This window comes from Cnephaeus nilssonii (assembly GCF_951640355.1).
Source record: "Cnephaeus nilssonii genome assembly, chromosome: 19".
In the NCBI taxonomy this organism is placed as follows: Eukaryota; Metazoa; Chordata; class Mammalia; order Chiroptera; family Vespertilionidae; genus Cnephaeus; species Cnephaeus nilssonii.
Window position 1 is genome coordinate 39,481,478 of NC_137090.1, and position 26,178 is coordinate 39,507,655.

The 26,178-nt window shown below is 45.9% G+C and overlaps 1 protein-coding gene across 1 annotated transcript; it reads left to right on the forward strand.

Moving 5' to 3' along the window:
• The first annotated feature begins 12,279 nt into the window (after window positions 1-12,279).
• Window positions 12,280-24,059, forward strand: LOC307115218 (polyunsaturated fatty acid lipoxygenase ALOX12-like). The gene is made up of 14 exons (XM_079798322.1): window positions 12,280-12,693; window positions 13,209-13,410; window positions 14,728-14,809; window positions 14,906-15,028; window positions 15,145-15,248; window positions 15,469-15,629; window positions 16,796-16,939; window positions 17,767-17,976; window positions 19,983-20,069; window positions 20,495-20,664; window positions 21,163-21,284; window positions 23,291-23,391; window positions 23,508-23,678; window positions 23,800-24,059. Exons 1-14 carry the CDS (start codon window positions 12,559-12,561, stop codon window positions 23,977-23,979), a joined length of 1,992 nt encoding a protein of 663 aa, XP_079654448.1. The 5' UTR covers window positions 12,280-12,558; the 3' UTR covers window positions 23,980-24,059.
• The last annotated feature ends 2,119 nt before the right edge of the window (window positions 24,060-26,178 follow it).

Consider the following 26,178-nt stretch of genomic DNA (forward strand, 5'->3'; position numbering starts at 1 on the left):
ATTTTTACTGTTTTCATGGGTCTGAGTTGCTCTGGTTCTGTTTTCTCCTCTTGGGTTCCCTACCTAAATACCTGACCTGCATGAGGCAATGTCCTTACTTCTAGTTTCCCTAATAGAATGATCTTTACCTTGAAAACAACTCCCTCAGAAATCAAATATCTACTCATATAATATTTTCTTTCCCCTGGAAAGTTTGCCTTCTCCATTTGTCATAAAATCATTATATAATGAAATTACATTATCATTGACATGAGTGATTTGAAATTTGTTTTTATGGTGTAACTAATTTTTTTAATATAGTGGGAGTTAAAAGTTAATTCCTTTTTTTTTCTGGTCTGGATAATCAGTTATCACAGCGCTATTCATTGAAAAGCCCAATAATCTATAATGCTGACTAAATCAAGTTTGCATCTATGAATGAGTCTAATTCTTAACTGTCCAGTCATTAATTATACCACATTCACATAACTACTACAGCTTTATACTTAATGTACCCTGCCATTTTATGACATATTCATCCAATTTGTTCTTTAGACTTTGCTTGGGCTTCTAGCCTTCCATAAAAATATTAGGATCATGCCAAAGCCGGTTTGGCTCAGTGGATAGAGCGTCGGCCTGCGGACTGCAAGGTCCCAGGTTCGATTCCGGTCAAGGGCATGTACCTTGGTTGCGGGCGCCTCCCCAGTGGGGGGTGTGCAGGAGGCAGCTGATCGATGTTTCTCTCTCATGGATGTTTCTAGCTTTCTATCCCTCTCCCTTCCTCTCTGTAAAAAATCAATAAAATATATTAAAAAAAATATTAGGATCAGTTTCTCTTGTTTCAAAAATAAAACCTCTTATGAGTTTTATTGGAATTGCTTTGCCTCTACATAATTTTTAAAATCTTAAGCTAATTTTGAATTTTTGAAAAATATACACTGAGTTACCTCTAACCATTGTGAATTGAATTTACTTCTTTTGTTTACATATTTCACATCTATGTTCATGAATAAGATTGAGCTATAATTACCTCTTGACCTATCCTTGCCATTTTTGTTTTGTTTTGTTTTGTTTTGTTTGTTTGTTTTTTATTAAGAAGGCTGTCATTTCCCCAAAGAGTAAGTAGGGTAGTGTTCCTCATTCTGTGTTATTTGGGGGAAATTTTACCTAATGGTAGAATTACCTTTTCCTGGAGTGTTTTATACAATTTCACCTGTTGACATTATCTAGGTCTGGTGGCGTTTTTCATGGGAAAATTTAAACATACATATTAAGCTCTAGCTGGTTTTGTTCAGTGGGTAGAGCATTGGCCTATGGAATGAAGGACTCCAAGTTTGATTCCCATCAAGGCACATGTCCAAGTTGTGGGCTCCATCCCCAGTAGGAGGCCTGCAGGAGGCTGCTGATCAATGATTATCTCATCATTGATGTTTCTCCCTCTCCGTTCCTCTCTGAAATCAGTGGAAATATATATATAAAGAATGAAACTTGGGAGAACACAGCGATAATGGAGTAATTAAATGGAGAGATCTCTACCAAGATCCATCTCAGCACCTTTCAAAACTGCACAGTCTCGCTCTGGCTGGTTTGGCTCAGTGGGAAGAACATTGGCCTGTGGACTGAAGGGTTGTAGGTTCGATTCCCAGTCAAGACGTATACCTTGGCTGCAGGTTTGAACCCCCAGAAGCAACCAATTGATGTGTCTCTCTCATGTTGAAGTTTCTCTCTCTCTCTCTCTCTCTCTCTCTCTCTCTCTCTCTCTCTATATATATATATATATATATATATATATATATATATATATTTCTTTCTCTCTCTCTTCTCTCCCTTCTACCCCCAATGGCAAAAATATCCTCTGAGGAGGATTTAAAAAAGAACCACACATGCAAAAAGAAAATGCACATCCTCTGTAGAGCCAAGTATTTCATAGTCCAGATCAGGCGTCCTCAAACTACGGCCCGCGGGCCACATGCGGGTGTTTTTGCCGTTTTGTTTTTTTACTTCAAAATAAGATATGTGCAGTGTGCATAAGAATTTGTTCATAGTTTTTTTTTTAACTATATTCCAGCCCTCCAATGGTCTGAGGGACAGTGAACTGGCCCCCTGTTTAAAAAGTTTGAGGACCCCTGGTCCAGATCATATTCTCCAATATGGTCCACAGAAAATCCTACAGGAGCATATTCTCAGAGGCAGATGTTAGAAAATTTCCTGGGGGCCAAGAGACTGAATGAAGAAGGAGGCTGACAACTCCAATATTACATCAAGAGTTCATTAAGGGAACTTACATACGAGGCATACCTTAAGTGGCAGCAAGACAACATGGGTCTCCTCTGTGCTTATGCCTTTGCTAAAGAATTTGGCAGGTGCTAAAGAATTATGTAGAACAGGGCAAGACGGACAGGAGCCTGGAATGTGATTCATCTGGAATGAGTGAAAATGCCTCATCATGCTTGCCCAGGGCAGGGGGCAGGGCAATGGCCTGTTCCAGGAAGCAGCACACGGTGGGGCATAGATAGTCGCTGAGGAGATGTCCTGCAGAAAGCAATCCCTATTCTGGCCGGATCTAGTTCAAGAGCCCCGCAGAGGCCACATCATGGAACAGTCTCTCCTCCACAGCAGAGATGCGTCTACCTTTTTATTTTTATTTATTTTTATTTTTTTATTTTGAGAGTATGCTTATTAAAACTGGGGGCAGTGAAACAAGGAAGGGCTTAGGGTAGAAGAAGCAACAGGAGGGAGCCTAGGTGGGGCTGCTTTGGTCCTCTAGAAATGTTATAGGAAAGAAATGGGCGTAGGTGGGGCTGCTTTAAGTCACAGGGAAGTCAGAGAAAAGGGGGCCTTGGAGACAAGGTCAGGAGGTTAACCCAAGAGGAGCTGCTGCTGTCCAGCGCTCCCTTGGTTGCAAGTCTTGTGAGGACCCTTAGAACTTAGGAGAAAAAGCACACCTGAGAAAGAAGGAGAAGAAAGGCGTGGGTGTGGACATGCTCCCCAGAGGGAGCGGGCCCAGAAATGCTCAACATAAATTATTTTCTCAGTGTGGGGGGTAAAGACGAACAGGTCTAACTCAGATTTGGTACTTTCTTCTGTGTTCATGAACGATAACATTAGATATGCAATGCTAAGCCCAAGCTGCTGAGGCTCAGTGGGTTGGAGCGTCATCCCAGGCACCAGAAGATCATGGGTTTGATTCCTGGTCAGGGCACATGCCTAGGTTAGAGGTTTGATTCCAGGTCTGGGTGCATATAGGAGGCAACTGATCAATGTTTCTCTCTCTCTCTCTCTCTCTCTCTCTCTCTCTCTCTCTCTCTCTCTCTTAAATCAATAAAAATTTTAATGCAATACTGAGTGATTATATGAAGACCTCAACAATTGAGCCATTCCCCTTTATATGCTTACAGCATGAGCTTTTTAAAGTCATTAAATGATAAATATGAACTATATCAAACACACAAAATAGTATAAGCATTTTATATAAATCTCACAAGATAAATCTCTCATTACTGTCTTATATCTACTTATAGTATACTGAATTACTACTATTTTTTCAATTTAAAAGATTTGAGGAGCCAGACAAAGACAAATACTGCATGGTATCACCTATACATGTGAAATCTTAAAAAAAAAAAAAAACTTTTTTTAAGTCAAACTCCTAGAAACAGAGAATGGAAAGGTAGTTGTCAGAGGCTAGGAGTTGGGACAAATGGGGAAAGATTGATAAAAGGGCATATATTCAGTTATAAAGTAAATAAGGTCTGAGTATCTAATATATAACATGTTTACTATAGTTGATAATACTGCATTGCATAATTAAAATTTACTAAGAAAGTAGAACTTAAGTGTTTGCATCACAAAATAAAAGGTAACTATGGGAGGTGATGGGTGTATTAACTCGATTATGGGAATTTGATATATTTGTAAATATATATAAAATCATCATGGTATACACTTTAAATATATTACAATTTTATTTGTTAATTATACCACAATAAAGCTGAAAAAATTGGAGGCCTACGTACTTTTATGGAGTTGGCCATTTCCCTATATACCTTATTGTAGACAACATGGTCACCATTCTCTTTCATTGGCTTACTAAATATAGCCTACTAGCAATTTTTTCTTCACGCCAAAAAATCCATGTCCATTGTAGAAAATGTAGGTAACCTGGATTAACATAAAAGAAGAAAAAAATAATATAAAAATTATCCAAAATTCTACAACCTAGAGATGTTCCCTTTATGTACATTTCCTTTCTGTGTAACCAGGGAGGAGGCCTACAGTGCTTATTCCTCCTTCGAAAGGAATTTACCCTTGTATAGCCCCTGTGGCTACTGCTGTCTTAGTGTATGTTATGCAACCCCATTCCACAAGTCACTCAGATTAGACCAAGGAAGATGAGCATGCTACTTGTGCTAGTCAGGTTTGGTCAGGAAAACAGACACCACCTTGGTTTTTATAAGCCAAATAAAGGGAATTGGTTACACAGGAAATGGAAAAGCTCAGAAGACAAATACAGGATGGTGAGGCCACTGAGATATTAGCAACCACTCTCATCAAAAGACACTAAAAAGACAAACCATAGACTAGAAGAAAGTATTTATAAAGCATGTAGCATCTAATTAAAAATGTGCATTCCGAAGGTAAAATGAACTTTTACAACTCCATAATGAGAAGACAAACAGCCCAATAAAACAAAGTAGACCAAATGTTTTAAGTGACACATTACCAAAGAAAATATATGAATGGCAAATAAGCACCTGAAAAGATGTCCAACATCATCAGTCACCAGGGATATGCACATTAAAACTAGGATGTCTAAAACTTGAAAGACTGTTAATACCAAATGTTGGTGAGGATGGAGAGAAACTGGAACATTGAGGATCAGAAAGTAAAATGGTATAACTACTTTGGAAAACAGTTTGACAGTTTCTTATAAAGTTAAAGGTTTAAATGCCATATGACTCAGCAATTCCCCCTCTAACTGATTATCCAAGAGAAATAAAAATATCTGTCCACACAAAAACTTGATGATAGTCCAGCTGGCATGGCTATGGTTGAGCATGGACCTGTGAACCAGGAGGTCACAGTTCCTTTCCTGGTCTAGACACATGCCCAGGTTGCAGGCTCGATCCCCAGTAGGTGTTGTGCAGGAGGCAGCCTATCAATGATTCTCTTTCATCATTGATGTTTCTCTCTTTTCCTCTCCCTTCCTCTCTGAAATCAATAAAGATATATTTAAAATTAATTAATTAATTAATTAATTAAAAATAAAAACATGGCACAGCTTATAAGCAAGAGCAGTATGCTGAGTGTGGGAGGGTGCGGGGGGACCCAAATCTCAAAAGTCACATGCTGTATTATAGAGATGGAGAACAGATTAGTGATGGCCAGGGGTTAGGGATGGTGATGGGTGAAGAAAGAATGTAAAACAAGAAGATCTTTGTGTTGCAGAATACTTCTGTATCTCACTTGCAATGGTGTTTACACAAATCTATACATATAGAATGATACACACTCACTGTACCCATGTTGATTTCCTGGTTTTGATATTGTACTGCAGTTAACATTAGGACAAATATGTGATACCTTAATCAATAAAGATATTTTTTTAAAAGATGTTCATGGCCCCTCTTTGTACTATCTTTGCAATTTCCTGGGAACCTATAAATATTTCAAAATAAAAAGTTGAATGAACCACTAATTCTATCTAATAAAAGAGTAATATGCAAATTGACCGTCACTCCAACACACAAGATGGACACCCCCATGTGGTCAAAGATGGCCACCCCCATGTGGATACAAGATGGCTGCCACAGGCTGGCCAGCAGGGGAGGGCAGTTATGGGCGATCAGGCCAGTAGGAGAGGGCAGTTGGGAGGGACCATGCCTGCAAAAAAGGGTAACCAGGCCAGCAAAAAAGGGCAGTTGGGGGTGGCCAGGCCTACAGGGGAGGACAGTTGAGGGGACCCAGGCCTGTAGGGGAGGGCAGTTGGGGGGAACCAGGCCAGCAAGGGAGAGCAGTTAGAGGTGACTGGGATACCAGGGGAGGGCAGTTAGGGGTGACCGGGATGGCAGGGGAGGGCAGTTGGGGGTACCAGGCCTACAGGGGAGGGCAGTTGGGAGGGACCAGGCCTGCAGGGGAGGGCAGTTGGGGGCAACCAGGCCAGCAGGGGAGAGCAGTTAGGGGTGACCAGCCCAGCAGGGGAGGGCAGTTGAGGGCAACCAGGCCTGAAGGGGAGGGCAGTTAGGGGCGACCAGGCTGGCAGGGAAGGACAGTTGGAGGTGACCAGGCCTGCAGGGGAGGGCAGTTGGGGCAATTGGGCTAGCAGCGGAGCAGTTAGGCATTGATCAGGCTGACAGGGGAGTGGTTAAGGGGTGATCAGGCTGGCAGGCAGGCAAGCAGTTGGGAGCCAGCAGTCCCAGATTGTGAGAGGGATGTCTGACTGCTGGTTCAGGCCCGATCCCACAGGACATCCCCCGAGGGCTCACAGATTGGAGAGAGTGCAGGCTTGGCTGAGGGACACTCCCCCCTACCCCCCCCCCCCATGCACAAATTTCATGCACTGAGCCTCTAGTATATATAATAATGTGGATAAATCACAAAGACATTATGTCAAGTAAATAAAGCCAGATGCAAAAGAGTATATGATGTGTGATTCTTTTTATATATAACTATAGAAAAAACAAATCTAGAGAGACAAAATGGCAGCGGAATAGATGGACATGTCCTGAGCCTTGTCCCAGAGCAAATAGTGTGAGCGGCTGAAACAAGTGGAATTCAGCCCGAATTGGCAAACGAGACTCAGCTGGTGAGACAGTTTGCAGCCGGGAAGGGCAGAGGTCCCCTGGAGAAAGGTGAAATCAAGGATCTAGGCAAGAGAGTCTGTTGGACCTCTTTGCCCAGAGGGTCAGGGAGAAACTGCACGGCGCCAAGCCGCGTCCCTGAGGACAGGCAAAGCATCTGACTGTGAAGAAAGGGCCCACGGGACTGCAGGAGGTAGGGGATTTTGGACCTTGGATTCTGGATTTTGGATCTGAGCTCAGAGGTAGCCCTGAAGGGCTGGCCGGACCGTGCAGTGCCAGCAGGAGAGGAGCTTGCAGGGATGCAGTCCTTCCCTGCTCTGGGGCCTGTGCCTTTCTTCACTGAACCTAGTTTGTAGGACCTTTCAGATACAGACACTTACCCATGGCTGAGGTATGGAAGAAGTGTGGACTTGTGGAATCTGGGGAGAGTGGGCGGTGGTCCAGGAGAGGTGGTAGTGAGTCTGGTGCTGAGTCATACCTGAGCCCAAGTCGCCATTTTCTCCTTTTTGCCGGTGGAGAGTCAGGCTTTCAATTTGTTAAAAAACACATAATCTGTGAAGCACAGTAAACTGAAGAGTAATAAAATGGGGTCTGCTTCCAGGATGGAAAGACAGAGACTTCAGAGAACCAAGATGGCGGCATAGGTAAACACCTATACTTGCTGCCTCTCACAACCACATCAAAAGTACAACTAAAAAGCAGGACAAATACCACCCAGAACCACGGAAAAGCTGGCTGAGTGGAAGTTACACAACTAGAGAGGTGAAGAAAGCGCATTGAAACAATGACACCATGCATAGTTATTACAACATTATTGACTATGTTCCCTAAACTGTACTTTACATCCCCCATTATTATTTTGTAACTACCAATTTGTATTTCTGAAATTTAGTGCCATCCTCTTAAATATGAAGAGAAAGCTAAATGTCTGGTGAGACATTTGAAAGAGAAAGGGACTTAGGAAAACAGGAATAGTGCAGGAACATACGTTTTTTTAAACTGTAATTACCATGTTCAGAAATATGAGATTTAGCTTCCTAGAAACAAAAACAAAAAGTGTTTTCTAAAATTAAAAAAGCATAAAACAGGAAAGACTTAACAGCAGACATTTTTTAATTCAATAGGAGAGGGAAAAAGTTGAGAAAGTCTCCAAGAAAACACTAAAAAAGAGCTGGAAATAGAAGACATAATATAGGAACTTAATCAGACATTTTAAGTCATTGTATTGTAGGGCTTCTTTGTTATGGAGCTTAGCCTATACTTTCACTAACGGAATACCTTCAAAATTCTGAGGGAAGCTTATTTCCCATCTAGGATGCTATTTCTGGACAAATTACCAATCAAATGGGAGTTGAATAATGATATTTTTCAAATATGCAAGATATTTTAAAATGTACCTCTTAAGAACTCTTTCTCAGGAAACTTCTATAACAGATGCACCTGCCAGGCTCCATGTGCACTGGCTGCATAATAAACAACATTAAGTGCTATCACACTAACCATTATCCTAAAAATTCACTGATAAATCACCATCCCTCACATGGGCCCGTGAATTGTGTTATGTATTTTTAATTGAGCTGTTTATATAGATAAAGGGCCTGCAAAAAAATTTTGCTTTAGACCCTGTACATCCTAGGAGGAGTCCTAATCAAAGCAACAGAGACTATTAAAACAACAAGCACATAAGAATTTAAGAATGTGCTTTAAGAATGAAGAAGTCATAAATAAAACTTGGGAGTGGATTCATCAAAGTGACAAGGACAAAAGGTGACACTAAGTGTCAGAGAATGGGTGGTAACAATATCAATCAAGCCCATGACACTTTCTGGGCTAGTTCACCATTCCCCTTCCCCTCCTTGAATGTTAGCCCCTCACATATAAAGCAGGGATAAGATCTACTCTGTTTTGTAAGATTAAAGTAGACACATTCATCCTGTTTTCACACACACACACACACACACACACACACACACACACCTGGATTGTCGGCCAATTGCCAATTGTTTTTTGGAGATGGGGGTGGCAGTGTATGAATCTTAAGAAAGTCAATCTCTGCTTTTTTTTTCATTTTACAGACATTAATAAAAAAAACAGTGATGCCTGAGAATTAATTTTGACGATCATAAATATGTTGGTAAAGTACAACAGGCCTATGACTATTTACAAAACATCCCAAGAGCCACTTTGGTTTTGGAAAGCCAGGAGGCAGAGCAGAACAACGATGAGACTGAGAGATAAGTTGTTTTACATGATAAACTAAGAATAATACTGACTTTCCTCAAGTATGCCATTAGTGGGGAGGGGAGAGTGGGAGGGGGAGGTGAGACAGCCTGGGAATAAGCAAAAACAAGGTAAGGTAAGATAGTTCCACAACAAGGAACCTGTGGGTTGGACATGAGGGTACTGGGGAGTCAAGTAGGCCACAGAGCAATTTCTGGTGACAGAAATGATTGCAAAAAATGTTAAGAATATAGATGGGTAATATTAATCCTTGCAAATGACCCTGTCTTTATTTAAAATTTTCATATTTTGCCCAGTCGGCGTGGCTCAGGGTTTGAGTGTTGACCTATGAACCAGGAGGTCACTGTTCAATTCCCAGTCAGGGCACATGCCCTGGTTATAGTCTCGATCCCCAGTGTGGGACGTACAGGAGGCAGCCCATCCATGATTCCCTTTCATCACTGATGTTTCTATCTCTCCCTCTCCCTTCCTCTCTGAAATCAATAAAAATATATTTTAAAAAATAAAATAAGCCGAAACCGGTTTGGCTCAGTGGATAGAGCGTCGGCCTGCGGACTGAAGAGTTCCAGGTTCGATTCTGGTCAAGGGCATGTGCCTTGGTTGCGGGCACATCCCCAGTGGGGGGTGTGCAGGAGGCAGCTGATCGATGTCTCTCTCTCATCGATGTTTCTGACTCTCTATCCTTCTCCCTTCCTCTCTGTGAAAAATCAATAAAATATATTTTTAAAAATAAATAAATAAAAAATAAAATAAAATAAAATTTTGATATTTTGTTCATTATGGTTATTTATCTTGATTACGGGGTTTTTGTGGGGCCGCTTAAGTGTTGCACCTGAAGCTAAATACCTCACTCACCTCACCCCAGTCCCTGCCCTGGTTATTACCTCTTCAAAGCTTTAGTACAAGTCTGTTAGGTGGAACACATTTGGGCTAATGATAGCTTTTAATAATGGTTCAGCACAGGGTGGAGCAAGGAAGTCAACAGTGGAATACATAAAAATTGTCTAAAGTCAGTGTGAATAAGAATTTGAATAATGTAAGATAAACAGTGTTTGGTATTTTCAAAAGAAGACAGAAGGAAGGCCAAGAGACACATGAAAACATGCTCAAAGTCACTTATTATCTGAGAGATGCAAATCAAAACAACAATGAGGTACCATCTCATACCTGTCAGAATGGCTATCATCAACAAATCAACAAACGACAAGTGTTGGCGAGGATGCGGAGAAAAAGGAACCCTTGTGCACTGCTGGTGGGAATGCAGACTGGTGCAGCCACTGTGGAGAACAGTATGGAGTTTCCTCAAAAAACTGAAAATGGAACTCCCATTTGACCCAGTAATCCCACTCCTGGGAATATATCCGAAGAAACTAGAAACACCAATCAGAAAGGATATATGCACCCCTATGTTCATAGCAGCACAATTTACAATAGCTAAGATTTGGAAACAGCCTAGGTGCCCGTCAGCAGATGACTGGATCAGAAAACTGTGGTACATCTACACAATGGAATACTATGCTGCCATAAAAAAGAAGGAATTCTCATCATTTGCAGCAACCTGGATGGAATTGGAGAATATTATACTAAGTGAAATAAGCCAGTCAATGAAAGAAAAATACCACATGATCTCACTCATTTATGGACAATAAAGAACATTATAAACTGATGAACAAAAAGATAGATACAGAGACAGTAAAGCAACAAACAGACTTTCAAATTACAGGGGGAAAGTTAGGGAGAGGTGAGGGAGATAAGAAATCAAATGAAGGACTTGTATGCATGCATATAAACATAACCAATGGACACAAAACTCTGGTGGGTGAGGGCATGTATGGGTGTGGGGTTGGGGGGTAATGGTAAGATATGTACACATATAATACCTCAATAAAAAAAAATGTCATTGAAAAAAAAACAAAAAACAGTGTTTGGGATGGTTAGAAGGTGCTGACAAGGATCCCAGAGAAGAAATGGAATTTCTCTATCCTCTGTACCCTCTGCTGGACTGCACAACGCACTTGTCCTTCAATCTTTACTTCTCAAAAATGGAGTGAGAAGCCCAAGATGCGGTGGGTCTGGACTCTAGTAGCCAAGGCGATGGGGGGCCGCGTCCTGCGATTCTCGGACCGCTCAGGGCCACGGGCGGGAGTGCAGAAGCTCTAGGGCAGTTTGGGTCTTTAAAGAGTAGAAGCCGGATGCAGGGAGATTCGTGCACGAATAGGCCTTCCTTCCCCTGGCTGCCAGCACGAGGCGGCTCGCTCCAGCAGCCTGTGCAGCGAGGCAGCGGTGGCAAGCCCTGTGCGCTCTGGTGCTGCTTCCTCCTCGCCCTCCTTCTCTTTATTGTGGTATAATTTCGTGCACTGGGCTTCTAGTAAATAAATAAAAATATTTTTTTTTAAATAATAAATCCATTCTCTTTCTTTACTACCTTCATGGAGAGGTTTTTCAGGATTGGGAAACTGTTTTTAATTATTTTTCCCCCGACATAATGTGTGAACTTAAAAAGGAAAAGAGAAAAAGTGGGAGGAAGGGTCTGGAGTAGTGAGACCTGGGACCTGGAGGGACATGGAGACACAGTATGTGGTGGCAGAGGCAGAGGCATTTCTGGAGGAGTGATGCTGGCATTCAGTTGGAAATTGTTTCCACTCTGCAAATAATAGAATACTAGCAGCTAATACATACCGGGACTGTGTGCCAGGCACTGTTCTAAGTGTTTTAAACATTAACTCATTTAGCTCATGCCATAGCTTGGATTACTGTTCTTGGGTATTCACCCCGGACCCCCACTGCCGTGTGACCTCATAGTACTGTAGAGTGGGGAGAAAGTATCACCAGCCCCTGGCCTCAGAGGCAACCCTCTGGTGCCTGAGGTGTCTGGCGTCTCCCTCTACCCTTACCCCGCCTCTGCCCTGCTGCTCTGGTAAACAAAACCCTAGCATTGGAGCAGCCCCCCGCCAGCCAAGAGGCGAAGGTGGCAGCAGCAGGCATCTCAGCTTTGTTTTGAATAGAAGAAAGAGGCCACCTGCACAGTAACCCAAATTATCAGATCTCCCTCCTCCCTATCTCACCAAATCAAGAGGGGGAGGGGGATGGGCGGGGAGGGTGGGCGGAGGAGGAAGAGGATGAGGAAGGGGGGCCAATTGCAGCCCACTTTCACAATGGGAAGGTGAAACACACTAGCGGCACCCAACCTTTCCAGTCCTCCCCCTGCCTCGCTCCGCCCACCTCTTCCCCTCGGGGCCTCCCCGGGGCGCCAGGCTGCACAGAAAAACTCTCCGGAGAAGGAGGGCGAGGAGGAAGCAGCGCCAGAGCGCACAGGGCTTGCCACCGCCGCCTCGCTGCACAGGCTGCTGGAGCGAGCCGCCTCGTGCTGGCAGCCAGGGGAAGGAAGGCCTATTCGTGCACGAATCTCCCTGCATCCGGCTTCTACTCTTTAAAGACCCAAACTGCCCTAGAGCTTCTGCACTCCCGCCCGTGGCCCTGAGTGGTCCGAGAATCGCAGGACGGGGCTCCCCATCGCCTTGGCTACTAGAGTCCCGCCATGGGCCGCTACCGCATCTGCGTGGCCACCGGGGCCTGGCTCTTCTCCGGGTCGTTCAACCGCGTGCAGCTGTGGCTGGTCGGGGAGCGCGGGGAGGCGGAGCTGGAGCTGCAGCTGCTGCCGGCGCGGGGCCAGGTCAGCGCGGGTAGCTGGGACCCCCATCCCCGCCGGGCTCAGGGCAGGAGGCCGGGGGCGAGTAACAGCGCGAAGGAGCCCATTGGGACTTGCAGGAGTTGGGACGCCTGCCCCTAAGCGGGGAGAGGGTGGGGCTGGGCTCAACCCCTTCCTCCCTCCCCCACCGACCGTGGTCCTCGCAGCCTCCGCTACTTTCCCAGTTGACCCCAGGCCAGTGTCCTGGGATGAATGGTCAAAGGGAAGATCCTCCGAGAGCGCGGGCGCGGTGAGAGCTGTGAGTGGACGGGTAGGTGATGATGCTCTGCGTTCAATTCAAGTCGCTCAGGGCCTCGCCCCGCCTTCCACGTCTTCCCGGTGAGATGGGCGTCAGAGACCCAGGGCGCAGGTGTTGGGAGGAGGCAATGCTGTCCCTGGAGGCCTTGTCCCCGGACTCCACAGAGGACTCCGCACCCGCAGTTAAACGTCCTCTCCCGGGTCCCCCACTACTAGTTCTCACCGGGTTCTGGTCCCCACAGGTGGAGGAGTTTGAGCGGGACGTTCCCCAGGACTTGGGGCCACTGCAGTTCGTGAAGTTGCGCAAACACCGCTCCCTGGTGGACGACGCCTGGTTCTGCGACCGCATCACCGTGCAGGGCCCAGGAGCCTTAGAGGAGGCCGCCTTCCCCTGCTACCGCTGGGTGCAGGGCGAGGACCTGCTGACCCTGCCCGAGGGCACCGGTGAGGGGCCGCCTCAGAAGAGGGTGCAGGGTTAGGGAGTAGTGGGAGAGGAGGATGGGGAGGAGGCAGGATTGCACTGAGGATGGTGCTAGAGGTTTGAAAAAGTGCGTGCTCAGGAGGTTAAGGTTGACCAAGGCAGGCAATGAGGGGAAATGTACACATAAAATTAAAAAGAGTGGAAGTGGGCCTGGACAGGGAAATGAGTGATGTGTAGATCCCACCTTCCAAGAATGTGAGCAGAGGGAATGGGAGGTGCAGCCAGGCTGGGAAACAGAAGAGCCAAAGTAAAGGGGAAAGGAGATCTCCATGTGACTGGGAACAAGTTAGGGCAGGGACAGGTAAGGCTAGCACATGGGACCCCTGAGAGGAGGCAGGGAAGGGAAGCAATAAATGATATGAAGATGAAGAGCTGGTTTTGCTGTGACAACATGGAAAGACACCTGTGAGGGCAGGGAGCACACTGATGGGGTGGGGATGAATGAGGACAGCAGATATTGAATTAGTTGCTGTGGGGAATGAGAGAGGAATACAGAGACAATGAGGGCAAGAACAAATAAGGTTGGAAATATGAAATATATGATTTTGATATAGATATAAGTAGTGATAAGAGTAGGAAGAAGCCAGTAAATATAGAAGCACACAGAGCTTTTGAGGTGTGGCAGGTGAGGTTCAAGAAGTGAATATTTACCAAATATATAGTAGAAAAAAAGATATGGGCATAGGGGTGATTAAGATTTTATCACCATAATCCAGGTGATTTATCCAACCATAGGTATTGATGAAATAGGATCAGGTGAATTAAGGGACAAGAAAATGATGGCAAACATGACACTTTGGCCTCAAGGCAAGAGATGAGGGCTGAGGTAAGTGAGACCAGGAGTGCAAAGTTGGGATAAATGTGTTTGGGAACTCAATGAACTGAGGCACAGCCAGGGATAAAAGCAACAGAGCACAATTGAACACATGGACTACGATAGGAAAAGAACTTGAAGTGAACTTGAAGCACCATTTTGCCTTTCCTGTAAAATCTACAATGTTCATTTCTCTTGCAAACATTCTTGCCTGACATTGAATAAGCTCAGTTGGCACACATAAGTCACTCTGGTGCCGCTCCATAAGCCAAGTCTTAAGCGTCTGCTCCAAGTTTGTCCCATTTTGCTGGTTTTCCTCCTAAGGCCTTCTTCTTTTTTGGCACCTTAAGGAGTTGTTCTTCCTGTTTTCTCCACTGTGTGATCATACACGCAGTGGGTGTTTGTGCGGACAAACAGCACAGGACCACACAAAACTGTGTGGTCAATTGTCTTCATGTCTCCCCAGCCCGCCTGGCAGGAGACAATGCATCGGATGTGTTCCAGAAACATCGAGAGAAGGAACTGAAGGAAAGACAACAAATATACCGGTGACCACCCACCCATATTAGACCCCAAGTTTCACACACCCCCCATCCCCTGACCCTGCCCACATCACTGACCTGAACCCTGTCCCCATGTCCTAGCTGGGCCACCTGGAAGGAGGGGTTACCCCTGACAATAGCTGCAGGCAGTGAGGATGAGCTACCTCCAAATACGAGATTCCATGAGAAGAAGAGGCTGGACTTTGAGTGGACACTGAAGGCTGGGTGAGGAAAAGCCTGGAGCTCAGAGTAGAGTAAGGGCTGGGAGACCCAAGAATGGTGGTAAATAGTGAGGGGCTGAGGAATCAGCGAATGGGTTCATGCCTCAATGCCTGTCCTAGGACATTGGAGATGGCCCTCAAGCGTGTTTACACCCTCCTGAGCTCCTGGAATCATCTGGAGGATTTTGATCAGATCTTCTGGGGCCAGAAGAGCAATCTGGCTGGTCAGTGGTTCCCCAGGTGTCTATAACCCCTTGATTGACTGGAGGAGGGACATTGAGTTGTGGTGAATATACTCCTCCTCTTTGGGGTGATGAACATAACAATATACAGATGAAGTATTATAGAATTATACACCTGAAACCTATATAATTTTATTAACCAATAAAATATATCATTTTTTTAAAAAAAATCCTCCTCCTAACCCCCACTCTGACCCCCCAGAGAAGGTTCACCAGCGCTGGCAGGATGATGAGCTTTTTGGCTACCAGTTCCTCAATGGCGCCAACCCCATGCTGTTGAGACGCTCCACCTCTCTGCCCTCCCGGTTGGTGCTGCCCTCGGGGATGGAAGAGCTTCGGGCCCAGTTGGAGAAAGAACTCCAGGTACTCCCTCCAGCCTTTTATTGTCTTCTTGTCTGTGTGGGAAGAAGTGGTAAAGGGGAAGGACCAAAGGAAGGAGGCTCTGGTAACCCTCTATCCCTGAATGCAGAATCCTGTGCTGGAAAAAACCCAGAGATGATAAAATATATAGGAGAAACTCTGAGGAACTCCTAGCATAGATGTCCAAGGCACATACAGGTGGGGCCAGAGATGACATTCCCTGGCTGATGTCAGTGCTCCCAACACCCATGTTCTTGGGCAGCAAGAAGGATGAAGAATGCACTGCCAGGTGGGGAGAACTGAGGAAGTTTCCTGGAGGAGGAAAGCTGGATACAGAAAAGATGAGCTGGGTGTAAGGCAGACGAACAAAGCAGGATGTGAGCATGTCCATGTGCCTGTGTCTGGATGCCGTGGCAATGGTAGTCAGGGAACCTCTGTGGATCACTTGGCAGAGGAGGTGAGATTTGGACAGTGAGTGAAACAGTGTTTGCTGAGCTGATGGGCGCCCAACACGGGGAGCAGAGCGCTGGGAGACGCTGGGGAAGGGGCACAGCCATCTTGACAATGGGAGAGTTTGCAATGCCCACAATGCAAACTGGACTGAGAGGCCAGGTTCTAAACCCACACCTGCTACCACAAAGCCTGCACAAGCCATCAACCCACACGAGGTGGTTTCTTCATTTATTTAAAATGAGAGGAATTGGAACCCTGGCTGGTTTGGTTCAGTGGATAGAGAGTCTGCCCAGAGACTCAGGTTCCCGGGTTCAAGCGTGGTCAAGGGCATGTACCTCGGTTGCAGGTTCCCTGGCTCTGGTCAGGGTGTGTGCAGGAGGCAACCAATCAATGTGTCTTTCTCGCATCGATGTTTCTCTCTCTGTCTTTCCCATTCCCTTCCACTCTCTAAAAATTAATGGAAAAATATCCCCAGGTGAGGAATAATAAAAATAAAACGAGAGGAATTGGACAAGAAGCTCTGGTTCTGCCAATAGAACTCTGGTACTGATTAGGATAATGGCAAGAAGTATATAAAATCTTTGTTTTTAATTAAATTTATTGTGGTGATATTAGTTAATAAAAGATAAATGTCTTTAACATCTTTCCCCCTTTGCCCTGTTCCTCTGGGAGTAGATCTTGAACTCTAACCATGAATATATTCCTCTGTTCCCCAGACAGGTTCCCTGTTTGAGGCTGACTGCATCCTTCTGGATGGAATTCCAGCCAATGTGATCCGAGAAGAGCAGCAGTACCTGGCTGCCCCCCTGGTCATGCTGAAGATGGAGCCCAGTGGGAAGCTGCTGCCCATGGTCATCCAGGTGAGGCACCTGGGGCATCCGCCTCCCAACACTGCTCTCTGTCCATCCAACCTCTGCTCCCAGGGACCCAGCCCCCTGGCTCTTGGCTCCCAAATGCCAGCCTCACACAGTGAGACGTGTCCTCATGTCAGTCTTTGCTTACAGCCTGGTTTTCCCTGACTCACGCAACTGGAAGTACCTGTTCAAGAGTCATAATGGCCTCTTGGAGTTCTCACCCTGTACTCAGTGGTTCTCAAACTTTAGTGTGCGTTAGAACCACCTGAAGGGCTAGTTAAAACACAGGTTCTGGGTCCACCACCAGATTTTCTGATTCAGTAGATCATGGGTGGGGACTGAGAATTTGCCTGGCTAACAAGTTCCAAAGTGATGCTGATGCTGCTGGTTTAGGAACACACTCTGAGAATCACTACTTTCTCTCTCAGTAGCCTTGACTCTAAATACACATTGTTTCCTGAATATCTTTCCTCCCAAAGTTCTCAGCAGTCAGCAAATACTGTCAATTTTTCTCACACATCCGGCGTCTCCTTTTCAATCCCCCCACCCCCACCCTAACTCAGAACCTCACCACATTTCTCCCAAACCACTGTTAGAATCTCCTTACTGGCCTCCTGCTTCTGACTCTCCTGCATTCAACCTGACCCTCACGGCACTCATATGGCCGCACAGCCAGTGAGAGGCAGGGTGGAAGGGTCCTCGTTCATCCTACTAGAGGATAACTTCCTGGAAAAGAATAACCTTACTCAGTCCTCTCTGTTTCCCCCGGAATGGTGACCATAATGTCATTCATAAAGTAGAAGTTCAATAAATGTTCCATTTCTTTTCCCCAGATCCAGCCTCCCAACCCCAGCTCCCCTACCCCATCACTGTTCCTGCCTTCGGATCCTCCACTTGCCTGGCTCCTGGCAAAGTCCTGGGTTCGAAATTCAGATTTCCAACTGCACCAGCTCCAGTATCACTTGCTGAACACTCATCTGGTGGCTGAAGTCATCGCTGTCGCCACCATGAGGTGTCTCCCAGGACTGCACCCTGTCTTCAAGGTAAATGGGTGGGTTGTAATTTTATAAAAGAGGATTTCAGTGTCTATGCTAGGCACAAGGCAGCAAAGTAAAACTTGTGCTTGCTTGAAAGTATTCTCAAAATCTTGATGACACTTTAGATACAGTGAACATGGTAGAGAAGGAACAATACTGATATAAGCTTATGAACCAGAGCAACTGTCAAAAACAGCAAAGTCATGAGAGGAAGCCAGTTTGGAAGCAAACACAAGGTGTTCAGTGTTAGGTCCACGGAGTTTGAGGTGTGGGCAAGATATGCAAATGAATACCTGGGTAAGGAGAACTGAACTGTGTTTCAAGCTGGGGGTTTACACCCTGACCCCAAAACCTGCCCAACAGTAGCTATGGCCTCATTAAGTCTGGGGTAAAATAGACGAGATGGGATCCAGTGTGATTAATAGAATCTTGGATTTTACTGACCTCATGGTGCTCCTGCATCACAATCTGCTGCTCACGCCCCTGTACTAGTTCATCCCTCTCCACACCTCCATCCGCTCACCAACACAGCTTCATCTCCCGGCAAACGGCTGAGCTGTTATCAGGACACACAGGAGAAGTAACCTGTAAATGTAGGCAGGCTCTGGATTCAGACTGCCAGCATCTAACCCTGAATCCTGGCCTCAGCACTGACCAGAGGCTTGCTTCAGTGTCCTCGTCTCTAAATGAGGACAACAGGAGCCCCACCGCGGGTTGTTGAAGGATAAAATGACATAAAAATGTAACACAGGCTGAAAGCTAGAAAAGCCATTAGTTCTTGCAATTGCAATTATTATTCCTCTTATTAGGAATTGACTGTCCTCAGGTATCTTCTCTCCTCATGTGGATTTGGACTTTCTATGACACTCAGCCTCTTTCATCAACTTTCTGAAAAGTTTCAGACTGTGAGCTGCTTGGCACCAGAGAGATCACTTGGGTCATTCCCTGTATCCAGCATCAACTCAGATAAATACCAACGCTACAAGAGACCCGTATATAAACTGGGTCGAAATGAACACAAAATAGTGTGAGATAAAAAGAAATGTATGTGAGGATCAGGGGGCCTTACCTAAGGAAAGCTATTTTTAAAAAAGCTATTAAAGCCCTAGCTGGTTTGGCTCAGTGGATAAAGCGTCTGCCTGCAGACTAAAGGGTCCCAGGTTCGATTTTGGCCAAGGGCATGTACCCGGGTTGCAGGCTCAATCCCAGTAGGGGCCGTGCAGGAGGCAGCCAATCAATGGTTCTCTCTCATTATTGATGTTTCTATCTCTCTCTCCCTCTCTGAAATCAATTAAAAACTAAATATATTTTTAAAAGCTGTTAAAGATAGAGGGGACCTAACTGGGGGTTAGGCAGATTTGACGACAGCCCCTCTGCTGCTTAAGTAGGTAGCTCAGAATAGCTCCTTTCATTCTGACGGAAGGTGCTCACCCCCTAAAAGCCTACAGTGAAGCAACCAGAGGATAAGGGTGTGGCTTTGATAATGAGTAGAGGGGTAATTATAAGCTATGAGGATACAAATGATAGAAGAACAAAAGAAAATCAAAAGGGGCAGATTCTTTAAAATCAAACACTCAAGGTGGAAATAATGAAGATAAATGACAACAGCTGAGACTTGAGGACTTCTGTGTGTACTAAACCCTCTTCATACATCACTCACCTAAGCATCACCACTGCCTCCTGAAATAAGAAACCCATTATCACCCCCTTTTGGCAGATGAGGTAATAGATAGGGGATGAGACAGATTATTATTAGAGGGTCCATTACCTTGGACAAGGATCAAAGTGTAGATTGAAACCCAGGTCAGTCTAGCTCCAGAGCCTGACTCACAGGGGAGTAAAGAGCATGAGAATGAGTGACCAGAGAAGTAGAAGGAGACCAGCCTGCAAAGGCTTTAGCAAGGAGGAAAGCATCAAGAGGACAGGAAGCCACCATGCTGAGCACCACTTCCTGATAAAGAATGACTCAAGCATGTCCTCCATAAACCACCCCTCCAACCTTCTCCATCCAGCTCCTGATCCCACACACCCGCTACACCATGGAGATCAACACACGGGGACGGGGTCAACTCATCTCAGATGGAGGTGTATTTGATAAGGTAAGGAGGTAATGGAATGTGGGGCTACCTAATCATCCAACTCTGCATGACCTCCTGTCATTTTTAAGATCCCAGATTGACTTGGCTGGTGTGGCTCATTTGGTTAAGCATTGTCCCATGGACCGGGAGGTGACTATTTGATTGCTGGTCAGGGCACATGCCCGGGTTGTAGGCTCAATCAACAGTAGGGGACATGCAGGAGGCAGCTGATCGATGCATCTCTCTCCCTCTCCCTTTCACTGTCTTTAAAATTAATAAAAACATTTTTTTTAAATCCCAGACCAACCTGTGTAAATGTCCTGACCCTTAAGCCCAGGAGCCTGTCCCTTTATACCAATGTCATTAAATGTGAGAACCCCATATCTGAACCTCTTATACACTATGCTCTGTCTTCTTCCTCAAGGCCTCTCATCTCTTTGTCCCAGGCTATGAGCACCGGTGGAGGAGGCCATGTGCAGTTGATGCGTCGGGCCATGGCTAAGCTGACCTACCGCTCTCTCTGTCCTCCTGACGATCTGGCTGACCGGGGCCTGCTGGGAATCCCAAGTGCCCTCTATGCCCATGATGCTTTACGGCTCTGGGAGATCATTGCCCGGTGGGTGAGCGTGGGAGCTGAGAAAGGAAGGGTCATTGGGGACAATGAGAATGGGTCTTTGGCCTGAGGTCAGCATGGGGCAAAGGGAACATGAAAAAAGAAGGGTCGGACATGAGGATCAGATGACTCAATCCTGAAAAAGAAGAAGAATGAGGAGACAGTGGGTACAGTCTGATAAGGAATAGACTAGGATGGGGGTAGACATCCTTAGCTGGGATAGCTGTGGATGAGGAAAGGGATCTGGACAAACCAGGGTTTTTGTCAGGAAGAATGACTACGCCCTATATAGAGAATTTCTAGAAGTAATGACCCACATTTTCATTATTTTCTACGCTAATGTGTAGAAAGAGCTGGAGAATGTCCCAAAAAACAAGTCTTAAAGGATCTACGCTCAGGCACAGTCAGAGTGTGTTGGACAGAGGCCACAGAAAAGGATTAATGGTCAGAGGCTAGAGCCTTGTACTCTCAAGGAGCTCAGCTCCCTTCTCCTCTGGGCAGGTACGTGGAGGGGATTGTCCACCTCTTCTACCACGGGGATGACGTCGTGAGAGGGGACCCTGAGCTGCAGGCCTGGTGTCGGGAGATCACCGAGGTGGGGCTGTGCCAGGCCCAGGACCGAGGTGAGATCCCTTCCCAGAGAAGGAAGCTCCTCAGACACTCTGCTTGGAGCCCCTTATCAGCCATGCCCTTCTGGGGACATGATCCCAACCCCTCGTTACCCTCTCTCCCTCCACACATGAAGTGTCTGAATCCCATTTCCACCTCCTAGGTGTTAGGACCATCCTAGAAACCCAAGGATCATTCCCCTCAGAGACCCTGACCATCAACTTTTACGTACCTCCCCTTTGCCTAGTCACAGATGCCTCCAACCTGCCACAGCATGGGGCCCAGTGGGTCCAGAACCACAGCCAGTGGGTGGGGGATCTGCCCAGGCCCTACTAGAGTCATCTTTCCCATGGAGTCTATTTTCCTGCCTGAGGATATGAATGGAAAGATTTTTCCATCAAATCCCACAATGACCCACTCTGGTTTTCCTCTCTTATCCTGTCTGCTACTACTATCCAGCACACACAGAGGGTCCAGGCATGCAAGGTCATTCTAGGTGCAAGCTCAATACTGTACCTTTGGCTCAAATCTAAACTCAGTTCCCTGTCCCTTGGGGCTCACATTCCTTTTGCCAATCTGTCCTCTCCCCCGCCACCCTGCCCCTACTAGGATCTAGCCACTGGCTTAAAACTTAGTCATTATCTTTAGCATACCCTAATCACATTTAATTGCTGGGGAAGAAATTTCCTTTCTTGAGCTTTCCTAGGTTCACCCTCCTCTCTCTAGCACGCATGGACCAACCTGGACTGCTTCAAATCGTCCTTCAGTCCCTGCTCCTCACACTTCACACCAACATCTCGGCCTCTGTAGGACACCTACAGACATTTATTGGGGAGCCATCATGGCCATGCCCTGGCGAGGCAGTGAGCAATAAACCAACATCTGCTCTCCCTGTGGAATCTGAGGCTGCACCACCCCCACCCTCCCAGGACCAAACTCTCTAGGACATCTCAGTACCGTACCTTAGGCTCCACTTGCCCCCAAGTCTCTACTTCCTCTGCCTGGCCATCTTTTCCCCAACTAGTATCAACTACATTTGGAAAATACAACTTTCACATGTTAACTTTAACCTCCAGCTAACTGCTTCTCATTCTCTCCCCCTAGTTCTCATAGCTGACTTTTACCCAATTTTCCCAACAGACTTGTAGAGGAAATGTGCTAAGATTAAAAACTGTCAGAAATTAGCAGTCAGAATCCCGAGTTCAAGGTCAGCCTCTGCCTTTTCCCAACTGTGTCCATTTTATCTATAAAAGGAGAGTGATTATACTTGTTCCACTTAACTGATCGGATTATAGGGTGGCCTGGGATAACTTGTGGAAAGCCTCTCTTGGCTGTGACACTAGGAATCCCTGACTTCTCTTATTCCTCACCTTATAATTCAGGCACTTATAATTCCCTGTCTGGGAATAGGGGGAAGCAACCCTAAATTCTTAACCATTTCCATTTTTTAAGGAGAAGATATTTGATTAGTCAATCTTTTCAGCCCCCAACCCTTCCATAATGACAATAATTATTATTTACTAAGCACTTGTATCAATTTTTTATACATTATCTCATTTATAAGGTAAGTATCATCTACACTTTACAGGTGAAGAAATTGAGGTCAGAGAAGTTAATTGGCCTAAGCGCAGTGGTCGGCAAACTCATTAGTCAACAGAGTCAAATATCAACAGTACAACGATTGAAATTCCTTTTGAGAGCCAAATTTTTTAAACTTAAACTTCTTCTAACACCACTTCTTCAAAATAGACTCGCCCAGGCCATGGTATTTTGTGGAAGAGCCACACTCAAGGGACCAAAGAGCCGCATGTGGCTTGCGAGCCGCAGTTTGCCGACCATGGGCCTAAGGTATCCAAACTAGATTGCTTGAGCCTGAGCTGAAAATCAGGTCTGATGCAAATATATTTTGAATAAATGAACCAACACCCATCAATTCTAAAATACAGACATCCCAAGACATCAACCTTTATTTTCTTCCTCTCATGCTGTAGCCTCTAAATCCTGTTTCTTTCTTCCCCAGGTTTCCCTGTCTCCCTCCAGTCTCTGAATCAACTCTGCCATTTCCTTACCATGTGTGTGTTCACGTGCAGTGCCCAGCATGGGGCCATCAACCAGGGCCAGGTATGGACAGCTGAAAGGTCCCTGAAAGCAAGTGTCAGGACTTCAGGATGCCCTAGGGAGAGATAGGGGTTCAAACCCTAAGTGCCAGGATCCTAGGTTGTACTTTCTTTCCCCAGCTGGACTGGTATGCCTGGGTCCCTAATGCCCCGTGCACAATGCGAATGCCCCCGCCCACCACCAAGGAAGATGTGACAATGGCCACAGTGATGGGCTCACTCCCTGATGTCCAACAGGCCTGTCTTCAAATGACCATCACATGGCATCTGGGGCGACGCCAGCCAGACATGGTAAGTGCGGACTCTAGGGAAAGAGAAATGATGATGGAAGGGGAACAGCAGAGTGAGGGGAGAGGCTCCAGGTGCTTCAGCCTTCAAACTAGAAACTGGCTGATCCTGTGTTCTTTCTTAGGTTCCTCTGGGGCATCACAAAGAAAAGTACTTCTCGGGCTCCAAGACCAAAGCTGTACTAAACCAATTCCAAACAGATCTGGAAAACTGGGAAAGGGAAATGACAGCCCGGAATGAGCAACTTGACCTTGCCTACGAATACTTAAAGCCCAGCAACATAGAGAACAGCATCACTATCTGAGCCCTATGGTGCCCCCACCTGGAGACCTTCAGCTCTCCGAAATAAATTCTCTACATCAGTATCCCACTGGCGGGCAGCGAGGAGGGTGGGAGGAGTGCGGGGTGCGGGGGGGGGGGACAGGGGAGCGCACGTGACAAACTTTTTCTGTAAAAGGCCACATAAAAATGGTATGCTATGTAGGCCACACAGTCTCTGTCACAACTACTCAACTCCCATTGTAGCAAAAATCAGCCAATATCTGCCCTAGCCAGTTAGGCTCAGTGGATAGAGCATGGGCCTACAGACTGAAGGGCCCTGGGTTCAATTCTGATCAAGGGCACATGCCCAGGTTGCAGGCTTGATCCCCAGTAAGGGGCATGTTGGAAGCAGCTGATCAATGATTCTCTCTCATCATTGATGTTTCTATCTCTCTCACGCTCTCCCTTCCTTTCTGAAATCAATAAAAAATATATTTAAAAAAAACAGTCAATATAAAAATGAATGAGTATGAATGTGGTCCAATAAAACTTTATTCATGGGCAGTGAAATGTGAACTTCAGGTGTCACAAAATATTCTTCTTTTGGTTTACAACATGTAAAAATACAAAAAACTGGCCTGAGGCACTGACACTACTTGCAAACATCCAGAGAATGCTCTCAGGGGTGAGTGGGAAGATTTCTTGGAGAAATGAACTACCTCAACTAATTCTCCTTTCCCAGGAGCTAGACTCCTGCTTGGTGGCCAACATAAAAATTCCTGATTCTGTTCCTTCACAACTTTCCCTCCACCTCTATTTCTCTTATTCAGACACCTACCCTGGAATAAGAAAGATGCTCCTAGAACAGACTAAAATCTTTTTGCTTCCTTCCCCAAAGAGTCTCAAACAAAAGAGACATGAAGTTCATGTCTCAAGGCCATTTTCCCAGTCCCTTTAGGACACTGGAGTCACTACCTGTGATCCAGGTTCTATGTTTTCTTTCACCACCCTTTTCAGAACAATATGCACAAAATAAATGGGAAAGCACCACAAAATTATGCAGTTTGTCTAGTTCCAGGGTCTTGGGTTCAAAATGACCCCTCTCGATTATGCTTTGATCACTGTCTTCACTAGACTGGATACAAGCTCAGAACAGAACTGTGTTCTTCAAACATGCATTTCCCTGAATGATTATTACAAACCAGTCTCTTACCAGTGAGGTATACAAACTTTTTCTTTGGAGTGAATGACTTACTCATATTCTTAAAATCGTGTCCCCTACCTTATTCAAAGGGCCTATAATCCGCTTCCTTAGTTTACAGTAGGGAAGCAAAGTGACGTTTTGTGTGTTATTTCTTTCTTCAGTACATTTAGCAGGACCACGCACCTTCACAACCTCCCCGCAATCTACTTTCCCTACGCTTTTCCTGACGCCCATATTTTTCCCAGATTTGGCATCCAAAACCACTTAGCATTCCATGTTTGGTAACAAAATGTTACTTAAATATTCCCAATGCCAAGAACACTCCACAATTTTATTCATTTTTTCATCTTAGTATTTTAATTCAATTTTCTATAATAATAAAAACATAATACGCAAATTGACCAAACAGCAGAACGACCATCTGGACGACCACACTATGACATGCACTGGCACCAGGCCAGCCAAGGTGGCTGTGATGCGGTTGGTCGGGGACCCCGCCATTGCCCCACGAGGCCTGCAGAGGGAGGCCCAGGCCACTGGCCAGTGGGGCAATCAATAGGGGGGGTGCTCCGTGAACACCCCAAAGAGGGAGTTCCAGGCCACCCTCTGCAGGGTGATCAGTGGAGGGGGGGGGCCTCCATGATCAATCACCCCACAAAGGGAGGCCTAGGCCACCAACTGTCGGTGCTGCAGCGGGTGGGCAGGGCCTCCCTCTGAGGGGCAATCAATCTCGGGGCTCCTGGACTGCGAAAGGGTGCCAGCCAGGCTGAGGGACACACCCCCTCCCAGTGCATGAATTTCGTGCACCAGGCCTCTGGTATAAATTAAATTTCCCTCATCACAAACAATAGATGATGAGATCAATAGATGGAGACCTAGCTGCTGTCTTTGCTAGCTTTAAGATTATATCATGAGCCCAGCTTGTGTGGGTCAGTAGTTGAGCATTGACCTACAAACCAGGAGGTCACAGTTTGATTCCAAATCAGGGCACATGCCTGGTTGCAGGCTCCATCCCCATTGTGGGGCATGCAGGAGGCA